Source organism: Strigops habroptila, chromosome 6 (genome assembly GCF_004027225.2).
Source record: "Strigops habroptila isolate Jane chromosome 6, bStrHab1.2.pri, whole genome shotgun sequence".
Taxonomy (NCBI): Eukaryota; Metazoa; Chordata; class Aves; order Psittaciformes; family Psittacidae; genus Strigops; species Strigops habroptila.
In genome coordinates, this window is record NC_044282.2 from 52,877,704 (window position 1) to 52,889,592 (window position 11,889).

Below are 11,889 nucleotides of genomic sequence, written 5' to 3' on the forward strand. Positions count from 1 at the left end.
TTGTGGCCACAGTGTGCGCTCTGAGATGGGTACACAAGTACCACACACGCAGCAGTTCCAGCTGTGTTTCTTACACCAGTTTCACATGGTCTTTAAGCCCCACCAAAGTCGAGGTGCTCGGCCAGCACCTACATATCCCTTGGGTTTTGGAGTCCCTTTGTAAGCCCTGATGCAGTGCAGCTCTTTGAAACCTGGACTCTGAGCACATCTGCCAACAGAGACAGGTATGCAGGGTGAGGGGAAGGGCACGTACTGCCGGAGCAGCAGCACAAGGGCCTTGTACCGCCATGGCCTAAGGTGGTCTCACAGATGTAAAAGGAAAACTCATATAAAGGAAAACTTCAGTAAAAGGAAAGCTCATGAAACTATTACTGGTGGTTAATACTGTTAGGGGAACAGGAAGGAGGCATGTGCTTGAACAGGCTGGAATAACCAACAGTCGTGCTGTAGAAATTTGTAGCAGATCACCAAGTTATCTTTTACCTCTTACTACACAGAAGGAAGAGTAGAAAATTTTTCTGTTGTTTAGTTTTTTGTTTGTTTCTTTTTTTAGAACATCTGTCCAACGACTTCGGACATTTTCCAGTGTAAACCACATCGCAGTCCCTCTGGCTGTCTGTCCTGTTCTTAATGCCTGAGCTCATCAGACATCAAATTTGCCCCAAGAGCCAGAAGCCTCCAGTACAATTCCCTTTTCCCAGCTTATGTGTAAGTAGCAACCAGACAAGCAGAAGACAACCGCGTACATGAACTGCAAAGGCTGCAAATGGAGCTTAATACCTCAAAGGGAATCCCCATTTTCCACCCACAGGAAGACTTTTGCTGAAGAACAGACCAGCCACTAAACAACCTATAGGAAGCCCATGTTCAGTAAGTTGCATGTATCTGGGACCACCTGCAGCACACTGAAACACTTAAAATCCCCAAACCCAACAAACAGACCAACTGAGGCTACTGATAAACATTTTGTAAAAGATTTATTTAAGTATCCTTTATCACAAAGAGGAAAATACATATAAAGATTAGAAGCATGCAACCATCTTCACATTTCTATTTATTTTTCTTGCCTTTGCAGCACATGGTAATAGAACTCTCGTGCCACCCTCACTTCTTCCTGAAGACTACTATGTTTCAAGACAAGGGATAACCAAAATACCACAATGAAGGTAAGATAACATATCAGGAAAGTGCAAAGTAAAAAGAGTCACATATATACCACATTCAAACCCCGTCCCCCTCCAGAAACTGGATAAAGGCAAACTGTCATTTTGCTGCACGATCAGATTGTCTTTATGACCTACTTTACAAAAAAATTAATATAAATTAAGGGCATGATCCTGCAGACACTTATAATTGTAGCTAACTTCAATTGCAGATTGGCTCAGTTGGTGTTATTAAAAGCCACAAGTTAGTCACATGCATAAGTTCTTGCAGTGTGAGGCCCTAAGGCAATAAAATGTTTAAGAGCATTAAGGAGAACAAAAATTAAAGCAAACAAAATCACTCTCAGATGTGTTTTGCTTAGTAAGTTTGTATCAAACATTTTAAACAGAACGGTTTGCTCCTAAAGCCCTGAATATTTCTATTACTTAAGCAGTTTTGCAAGATTAAAAGACAAAACCCCCAGGAAGCTGGTACAGATGTTAATCAACATAAAAATTGCTTCAGGCAGGTATGTAGGGAGGTGGAGGTTCCTTCTCAGGCATCTTCACTGCCATTTCATAAGTGGGCAGAACATACTGAGGAGAAGACATTTTGAAGAGATTAATGTAGAAGTTTAGGGGGAAAAAAAACCCCAACAAAATGAAACAGAACAGAAGCATTGATGCCCCATCAGCAACTTAATCCTCTGTTGCAGGTAAATGTTTAAGAACTTCCTGCTGTTTCTAGTAAGATAGTAAGGAAGTGGAAGAAAGTGCAACAGTATTTACTGCTCTGGTTAACCTAACCCAAGGTCATCCTTTCCACCCCACCACCTCCCAGTTTTGCAAAGTAGCAATGAAGAATTTCACTAGCACCATCAGAAAGCTCCACTACAAGAACATCCAAAGACTTCTCTCTATAAAGCATCCTACTTTATGCACTGTAAGAATGCAACTAAAAAATAACCCACCATAACATCAACTGCTTTAACTTTTTTCATCTTTCTAGTCTTTGTTTAGAAAGCTGGACAAGGCTTGTAAACACACATGAGACAGTGATTTTCTACTTCAAAATTAAATGATACAGGTTCCTTTTATCTCAAAGAGGTTTTACCTGTGGAGGAGCTTCAAAAGCAGGGTACACAGCTATCTCTGGCAAATTTCTGTTGTTGATGTATTTATAGCAGTTCCATACACAGTTAATTAGATATGCCTGAAAGAAGAGAGATTTCTCTTTTTAGAGACCTCATATGCATTAGCTGATTCAGAAATTAGATGCTGGCTTACATTCATATGACAAAAAGGAGCATAAATCAACTTAATCAATATATCTCCGAGGCACAGTTGCCATTTCCCAGATGTAGCCACATACCTGTCTTGTTCCCCATTTAGCTCTGCTATCAGAGTGACTGAGATCATGAGCCACAGAGGTTTTAGCAAAAGAATTCACAGATCCATTCAGCTATCTATCTGCCTCAGCAGTGCTAGTCAAATTAATCCTCAACTGGCTTGTGCTTCTGTGGATCTCAGTCCAAACTTGCCAGGAGGAAGACGAGGAGGAGGAGGACAGACCAGCACAATCCTACTCATCCCTGAGTTGGCATTGCTACTTGTCCAACTACCAGTGAGAAAGAGAGGGCACAAACAAACAGCTGGGGTGGCAAGGCAAGGAGAAGATGGCAGAGCAGAGTAGCCTGGACTTTCAGTCAGCATTAACTGCTGCAGAAAGACATCCTGTCATGTTGTGTAGATGATTACATTTTTTATTATCTGTATAACATTAATATCTCAATTTTTCATCGTCAGGTTAGCACGTGGTTATACACAAGGTACTGAATTTCGCAATCACTACAAAAACATGATCTACCATATTAGGCTTCCACTCCCCCAGTGCGACATTCCTCTTGGAAGAAGTATAGAAAATTAGGAAACCTCTTTTTTATTACTTCATTTCTTCTTAAATACAGTCTGAATGCAATAAAGGAATATTGATGTGGCCAATGTATATTATCAACTCATTTCTCTAATATGCCTTGTCAGCACAACAGCTTTTGTAATTCAAATGAATGCCTCTGTATTTAGATTTTCAAAAAGAAAATAACTGGTAATATCACCCTTCAGTAGGTAGAAAGATGCAGCTCTGAATTAACTTATGAATTTCCTCCTTTCACCACCTTCCTTCCAAAACACTCACCCCTGGTTTGTTAGGCACAGTGAGTGACAACACCAAGCACTGAGAATTAACTCCGACTGATAACATCTTTATATAGTAACTCATGAAACAGACAGATGGTTAAGTTTGAACTTACCTTTAAGATGATAAATAAAGCAAAGACCACCAAAACAATAAACAAGAGACAGCTGGAGTCCAAGGCAAGAAGATCATCTTTGTAAGGGAAATCTGGCTATTTAAAAAGAAATAAGGAAGGGAGAGAAAGGGATGAGATAAGCATGAACACTGCATAGTAACAAATATGACAGAACATCATCCAAACTTCACACCAAATGCAACAAACTCTTGCATAAACTACTCTCCCAGAAACAAAGAGCTCTGTTTCTCACTAGTTTCTTCTTTATCCTCCCATGAAGCACAGTATTCATACTGCCTGTCCTGCAAGAACAGGTCACTTCAGAGAAGGGCTACCTATACAGCAGCCTTGTACTATGCCCCTAGTCACTTCCTCAATCTCATACTGATACAGATATCCATGGAATTCCCCTTTTAACAGCTGTAGCACAACATTTGTACCTGTGGTCCTCTACAACTCTTTAACGACTTACACGTTGATTACCTCCTGTCAGTCCAACAGTAAGTTGCATGTCTGCAGAGCAGAATGGGAAGAATTTGCCTGAGCTTCAGAAGAGCCAAAACAAAGAACTTCTGTGAATTTCACTCTTCTGTTTCCCTGACCACAGTAACAAAGCCTCTCTCCAACACCATTTTTCTAATCTGTTTTAAAAAGGATTTTTTTTTTAAACATCTACTTGAACACCAGCCAGAAAGAGCTTGTGACCCCCATTAACTCACAGTGTTTCTATCTATTGAGTCTTCTTGCAGTTAAAAGACAGGCTGTGTTAATGAAAACTTCATTACAGTTTCCTTAGAAGATATTGTTGCAAACTAAGAAGAGCCATACAGAATGTAAAAAAGAACCCTCAGAATCACAGATTCCATCCCATAATGCTGTAGGATCCTATATAGCTATCCTTATCTATGCTTTTCTTCCCTTTCCCCACCAAATAAGCATCAACACATTTTTATCTGCAGGAGCAAACCTACTGCAGACCACATTGCTTAAAGGGTTACAAACATCATCGTTTTGAGTACAAACACAGCAAAGGCAGTTTAAACCAACAATTCCCATCACAATTCTTTCTTTACTCTTGCTGGCTTTCCTTCTAGGGGACAATGACACCTTTAGCTCTTCCACTTCTGGTAAGGTCTCCTTCTCACAACCACCCTAGCACTCATCCCCCGTGGCTGCTGCAGTCTGAATTCCTCTTTCTTAGGCACAGGAAAGTAACTATAGCTCAGTCACACAATTAATCCAAAGTTTAATTTCAAATGTAAAGCATCAACTGAAGCTGAACAAACACTTACCAACTGATCCAGATAATCCTTGATTCTGGGCAGGTAGGTTAGAGAACTGATGGCAACCAGACAGCTGAGCACAAAGTCAAAGAGTTGGTAACAGAAGAATGGGATCAGCCAGCCTACACGATGCTAAGAAAGAGAAAAAAGAAAAAGTGGCACCCTGGAAGATATTTAGTTAAAAATTCAAGTAGCAAGTTTTAAACTATGGGCTATAAACATACTTACAGCAATTGCACCATACACCATCATTGCACTGATCGTGAACATGAGGAGGGAGATTGCAAACAGAACACAGGCATTTTCTGCATTGAAAGAAAAACAATAAGCATCAATCATTTCCTGAAGCTGTCATGCTGCAGCTGACAGATACCTGAGCTGTATCCATGACTAGGTTCTGCTCTCAACAGTTACATTTCTGCACACAAGCAGCAGCAGAACTCAGTAACTCTCATCTCTCTCAATGGGAGAAGACCTGGTTCAAGAAAACCAGGAGGCATTTGTAAAAATCCCTCTGCCTTAATCAAAAACCTGAATAAAGCTCAGACACACGAGTTAGAAGCCTGACACAGATTGATAGTAATTAAACATAATGATGCTGATTTGCAATATATGTCAGTGCTAAAACTATGTGGGCAATTATCTTTACAAATGGAAAGAATTTTAAGTAAAGCCAGCCCAGTATCAACTTTTACACTTTAAAATGGTTTGATTATATAATTCAGTCATTGGCCGCAGGAGCAGCACTGCTCCTTCAGTAACACTGAGGAAAACAGGAAATCACTGTGTAGAAGGTATCCCATTATTTACAAGAAAAGGCAGTTGAACAAAAGCCAAGTAGTAGCAGAATCCAGGACACTCAGGGAAACTGAATGATAAAGATTCTCCCCGTGCATCACAGTTACTGATGACAGAAGCACAGCTGCTTTCCATGAGTTAGATTATACTTGCTCTCCTACAGCAAGCAATTTACAGTTTTAAACAGAGAGAAAGAAGCCAGTTTGAGAGTCTATAGATGTGGTAAGTTAATGTTTTTAGCAATGCTGAAGCCAAACTGTTGTGGTTCCTATGCTTGAAAGAGATCATCTGAGAATCATAACCTTCTAGTCTGCAACTGATTTGAGAATATACAACACAGAAGCGCTCATTGACCCAATTCAGTAGAAGATAATAATATCTACACACACAGATGGCATCAAGAAGGAGGTCCTCCCATGACCAAAATGCACTGCATTGATCAGGAAGCCCTAAGTACTCAGCAATAACCAGCAAGTACTGTTACTCACAATATCCACATGCACAATCAAAATTGTAACATCCCTTCATGCATACAAAACCCTCTGGCCCATATCCTAACATGGGAAACAAAAACCTTAGAGTCCAAAGCACGTGATAGCCATTTTACACTAAAGTGTCTCAGTCATAAGCTTAAAGCTACCAAGAACACCGACACGCATTTCTGAACGTGTGACATTTTACAGGTATCTGCTTTAATTTTACTTAAAATGTTGGCTGAGGTATTTGGCCCTTTCCCACTCTCATTTCATTACTAGCAAACTTGAGCGACAGTCACAGGTCAGAACTGAGAGATCCTCAAGCCAAACCATGAATAATTAACATTAAGACTGTAAAACAGATCTCTCAAACCCTCAAAACTCTTGTAGAACAACTCAATCCCAGAATAATTGAAGAGAACTTCAAGACAACAAGACAACCATATTTAAAAGCTGTATGCATACGTTACACACCTAGTGTAAGGCATATACACCACAATACTGCATGCTTTATTTCTAATCAGACAACAGAGCTGTACACCTACCAGCCATTCTCTCAGAAGCATAGTAATTGCCAATGACTTCATACTGGATATCAACAGTTGGCACTGTATTTGGATGAGTCACTTCCACCGTCAGCAAGATGCCCATCAGCAAGTTCACCACCTGAGAAGGATCACAGTTACCTAAAGGTTATTTACACTGTAACAGCTATGAGCTTCTCAAAGACACACTAATAAAACTTTTATTTTAGTTAGAAACTCTTTGCTTTACCTATATGGGGAAGAAAAAAACCAACAAAAAAACCCAACACAGAACTGAACTTACAATTAAGTTTCAAGATGGTTTAGTTAAACCACTATCAAAATAACCAGAAGAGCACTGAACACTTGCTAGTTTTAATGACTCACAACTAAACAACTTTGCAAATAAACCAACAAGTGCTGGATAGGGTTTGTAGAGAGCAAATGACATAAATGATGCTGCATGATGAACACACAGATCTGTGAACCAGAAAACTGGAAACAGTTAAAGAGGCCAAGAAGGAAACAGACGCAACAAGGAATATGTGGGAAGAGTTTCTGCTTTCTACAACAAACTGAAAGGCAGAGTTAACTTAATGCACAAATAAGGTACTGCACCCTTCTCTCAGACAGCACTGGGGGGCAGGCAGTACAAGGGAATGTGTAAGCATCACACAGTAAATACTGAGAGCATGAGGAAAAACTTCCACTACAGCTCTGATCAAGTGTAGCTCGCTTCTTGGTTTCTCCCAAGAAATGCTAGTTTAATACAAGCAGGAAAGAACGCACATACGTCTCTCCCCTTCCCAGATCATTTATTAAAACCTCATTAGGCCTTATCAGGAAGGCTACACAAACACAGGTGAAGTTAAAACAAAATTTCACACAAAGGCTAAACCCCAGAATTTCTAAGCATTCAGCACTGGCTACATGCTTACCAGTCCTTCTCCTCACTTACACTGCCACTGAAGACTACTTCTGCTTCCACATTTTGTTACATACCAGAAATGCTTTCAGTACTAGGAAGAGCTCAAGGGAATCAAAAGTAGCTTAAGACTTTGGAGAGAGAAAAAAAAAACAAAAACCATGCCTTCACAGTATTTATAACCTATTCGAGACTTACAGGGCACAGTTTCTGTTACTATTATGTGGAGAGACATGCCAAAGGTTGCGTAACAATAAAAAAAAAGTAATGGTGGCATTTTGAAGCTGCCGATCAGTATTCAGGCACTGCAGCAGGATCTTTTACAATCAGCCTCAAAAGAAAAAAAAACAAACTGGTTTGCAGTTTCTCACAACTTAGCATATCTGCCAGATAGTCCTTCTTATACTGGCTTGGTTCCAGGAGTTAATGACAGCAGTGGTGGCTACGCAGTTACGAAAAGTTTTCAGCAAGGTAAAAAAGCATTTGACCATTTAAAAGGAGTTTTGGCTTTTAAGACTCACAGTTCCTACCAGTAAGACTCACCCTTTCTACCAGCTTTTTTTTTTTAAACAGGATTTTGTTGTTGTTTATTTTGGTTTTAGTCGTGTCCCCCCCCCCCCGATTTAGAGCTATCATGGCAATCAGGTTGCTTACACTTTCTGCTAAGAAGAACCTTTCAGTGAAATCAAAGCTGATTGTTCTGTAGAAATGTTATCATGTCATCATGCATTATACAAACTTATTAGAAATCCCAGCTACTTTCAGCCACTTGTATCCTCCATTTTATGCCTTGGAATGTAAAATATAGTAACTAGTATAGCTGGCAGTGAAGAACTAAGTTTAGCCACCAACATCTTTAGCCTTGAAATGAACACATTTTTCCCCTCACAAGACACTTCCTACAGGGTGAACTGTCAAGTTGTTCATCTGCCACTTGTCTAAATCTTGTATTTTGCCTCCCCATTATTCAAATGCATAGAATACTACATTCTCTCACTATTCCCATTTCATCCTTCTCTACTCTGGCTTTCTGCTCTCAAGGTATTTTCAAGGCTTCTCTTCCATCCTCTCCAAGTGAACGAGGGGTATCAACCTACACTTTGGAAAGTACCTTCCTGCTCTATCCCTGTTTTAAAAAGCCTATGTCAAGATTCAGATCTCTGGCAGTTGAAGCATGGATTTCTACTTCATAAAACAAAGACACATTAATTCATAGTCAAATCATTTATTGTTTATAAACAGTCATAATTTTAACTGAAACAACGATAAAGTTCAGGATGAAATTCAATTATTACTTAAATACCAAGTTTTACTACCATGACAGGTTGTCTGCCTCAAGGTAAAGAGCAAGCAGCACTTGAATTAATATAGAAATACTGAGGAATTTGAATGCCTTGGAATGGTGAGACTGATCCTACATCTGTCACTTTTTTATCCTATTCTCATCCTATCCATGGTCCTAATTTAGCATACCAAAGTCCTCTGCAATTTCACCAGTTACTGAGTGCAGTTTCAAGTATTACTTTATTTTCTCAACCTGAAATGGCATGAAAGAAAATAGGAAATTAAACAGTCATTCAAAATCCAATCTATTAGGATCAGTGAGAGAGAATAAAAATAGTAACTTAAAAACAACAACAAATCCAAAGCTCTGCCAATTAACACCCCAGGGTTTCCAGGACTCCATTACTACTATTTGTCAATCACATCACAGAGCAATTCATCATATTCAATATATGGATTTCAACTAAGAGTAACCAACAACTCAAAATTAGTAGTCCTTTTAAGCACAAAGCCAGAGCCTGTATTTTAACCATCACCATTCTTCTTTCACAGAAGCTTGATTTAACAGCAAGACCACAATGCTGGTTTCAACCTGATAGTGTGACTAGCAGCAAGAGGATGGTTTGGATTGCAAGGCACTGTCACAGCTTCAAAGAATATACTCGCTGTGAATAAAATATATGTTCACAAATGGTCTACATGGGGAAGTCAGAAAACTCTCAGCACAGGTAAGCCTCAGTGTAAACTGAAGATAACTGCCATCCCCTAAAAAAAATACCGATCCTGACAAATCCAACTTGGTGGGCAATGTCCCATTCTGAGGTGACACCTCAGGTGTCCCAGCAGTCTCCAACCTAGTCTTTTTTGTTAGAAAGTAAAAAAATAAGAAAAAAAAAAAAAGTACAAAATGCATGTTCAAATCCTTATTCAAAAGATGACTCCACTAAGATGAAAAAATTTAGTTTAGTTTTGTAGTGATTTAAGAAGTATATTTTACTGTTAAAATTGGGATAACTGAACTTAAAGTTTCATGTAGCTTCTATCAAAATTAAAAAATCCAGTATCTGGTATTAAAGTAGAAAGTCAGCATTCATTACAAACTGGTAACAGAAATATTAGCTCCACATATGATCAGAACTCAAATGGCTGTGGGACTATAACAAGCATTATCTTTTTAATCAGTGAGCTGTATCTCCACGGTATACATTTAAAACCTAATTATGCAAGTGCTTTGTCTCTCTGGAGGCCTGAGCACGAAGTCCAGGTTTCCCCAAGAACTTCAAGTGACTAGAAGTCTTGGACATAAACAAGAATTCAACTTATCATTTGCTTATTTCCTTTTATGAGTGAGAAAGAAGAGGAAGATCGCCTTGCCCTACTCCACCTTCTCATCTTTCTTATCTCTGACTTTCCCTGTGTTTTTCCTTAAATATATTCCTGAAGAAACAAAGATAGATGGGGGTTTTGTTTTGGTTTTTAATTATACTGAAATAATAAAATTAATAATTTTAAATGGGGTACTTCAGACCTTCTAGCACTTTCAAGATTAGACTGGGACCAGTTACATTTCTTCATTTCTGGAGATCTTGCTCAGTGAACAAATGACTCGAGATCCTCCTCACCCTCCTGCTAACCAGTAGCAATTGCATCATTTTGATTCCACCGCTGAAGTTTGCTGCCAGAACGAAACAGCCACTCCCTCCAAAACAATGCTAGTACTTTTAGAGTGTTTATTGAACTCTGATCTGATTTTTGCCAGCGCAGTGTTCATGCTTCCGGTTTCTGGAAAACACTGTGCCTAATAAGAAAGTTTACAGGAAGCAACAAATTCCAAAGCCACACATTTGCAATTATGGAGCTAGGAACAGCAGGTTTCTTTTTCCTTCCTACACAGGACAGTAGTGGGTGTTGCAGAGTAAACCAAACTATATTAGTGCTGGAACTCAAGAATGAGTCCGCTAGAAATGTTCTTAACTCATCTTTTTGCACATACAGCTTTACGTATTTAACAGAAACAGCAGCACACAGACTGAAGCACGCTTAAAAGACACAGTTTGACCACACAGCATCAACAGAAGACGTTTTACAAGATAATGTCTTTGCTCTCCATAGACTCCCTAAAGTACACAACAAGGACAGTGATATAATTAGTTTAGTAAGGAGAAAAGTTAATTAGGTGCAAGGTTTGTAAGTACACAAATAAGCAAGGAATAGGAAAATGCCTAAAGAAACTGTTACATAAGAATAACACACATGTATTAAGTAGCCAAAACTCTTATCTTACTAAAAACATCTGGAGTAGATTGCTATGAGACTCCATGTTATGTTTGGTATCAAATTCCTTCAGGAGTGCACAGCACGAGAACAGAGCCTGTCCAGTAAATAAAAGCTGACCAAGATTTTCAGTAACACGAAGCTATTGTTGAACTGAGCATTCTCCCCCACCAAAAAGCTACCTCCCTTGCAAAACAAACAAACAAACAAAAAAACCACCAATAAACCAAAAAATCCCACCCTAAGAGTTATTATTTGTCCCACTGTAACTTTCAAGCACTGGTTATCAAATTAATTTAGAAACACTTATCACAAGCTAGTGTCTGAACGACTGAAGTTAGTGACACACTTAAACGGTGCATTAATTACCTTAACATGCCCTAGGCCATTTAATTCTCTTTTTCTTTTTGTTAGCAGAATGGCAAGTTTAATTATCACTGTCCAAATCATACTTAGCCTTCAAAAGGTATGAATTATAGTTGAATTCTGATTTAAAGCATTAGGCAAGACCACCTAAGGCTTCGTGGTAAGACCTTATTTCAGCTCAAACAGCTAACAATTGTCAGACTTCAGAGTTATCACCTTTTCCCAGCTGACAGCTGGGAAGAAATGGGTAAATATTTTCAATACATAGTTTAGCTGATACAGTTTATAGAAAAAACACAACTATGAAGTACTTCACATGCACGCTGCTACCGCGAACTCACTATATTCTTCCCTTCTAGCAGCCTGAATCTGTTGCAGTTACAAGAGAACAAAGCAACGCTTGGTCTCACACATTACTCCAGCTCTGACGACATCAGCCTCATCAATGACTCACATACTTTCCACTGTCGGTCCATAAGTACCACAGATACTTGCAGAGACTCAGACA

The 11,889-nt window shown here is 39.1% G+C and overlaps 1 protein-coding gene across 4 annotated transcripts in view; it reads right to left on the bottom strand.

Annotated features, from left to right (window-relative positions):
• Positions 1 to 958: 958 nt before the first annotated feature.
• The window catches only part of LAPTM4A (lysosomal protein transmembrane 4 alpha), a 14,928-nt gene continuing 3,997 nt past the window's right edge, over positions 959 to 11,889 (bottom strand). Inside the window, exons 1-7 of one of the 4 annotated variants that reach the window (XM_030489288.1) lie at positions 10,263 to 11,251; positions 6,554 to 6,674; positions 4,963 to 5,039; positions 4,744 to 4,866; positions 3,452 to 3,547; positions 2,257 to 2,355; positions 1,042 to 1,739 (exon numbers count right to left, since the gene is read on the bottom strand). In XM_030489288.1, the coding sequence (XP_030345148.1) occupies positions 1,665 to 1,739; positions 2,257 to 2,355; positions 3,452 to 3,547; positions 4,744 to 4,866; positions 4,963 to 5,039; positions 6,554 to 6,674; positions 10,263 to 10,316 (645 nt within the window). In that variant the 5' untranslated portion in view covers positions 10,317 to 11,251 and the 3' untranslated portion in view covers positions 1,042 to 1,664. Of the gene's footprint in view, positions 1,740 to 2,256; positions 2,356 to 3,451; positions 3,548 to 4,743; positions 4,867 to 4,962; positions 5,040 to 6,553; positions 6,675 to 7,470; positions 7,541 to 10,262; positions 11,252 to 11,889 lie in introns of those variants that run through there. The other 3 variants (XM_030489289.1, XM_030489287.1, XM_030489291.1) reach the window with 3 other exon arrangements.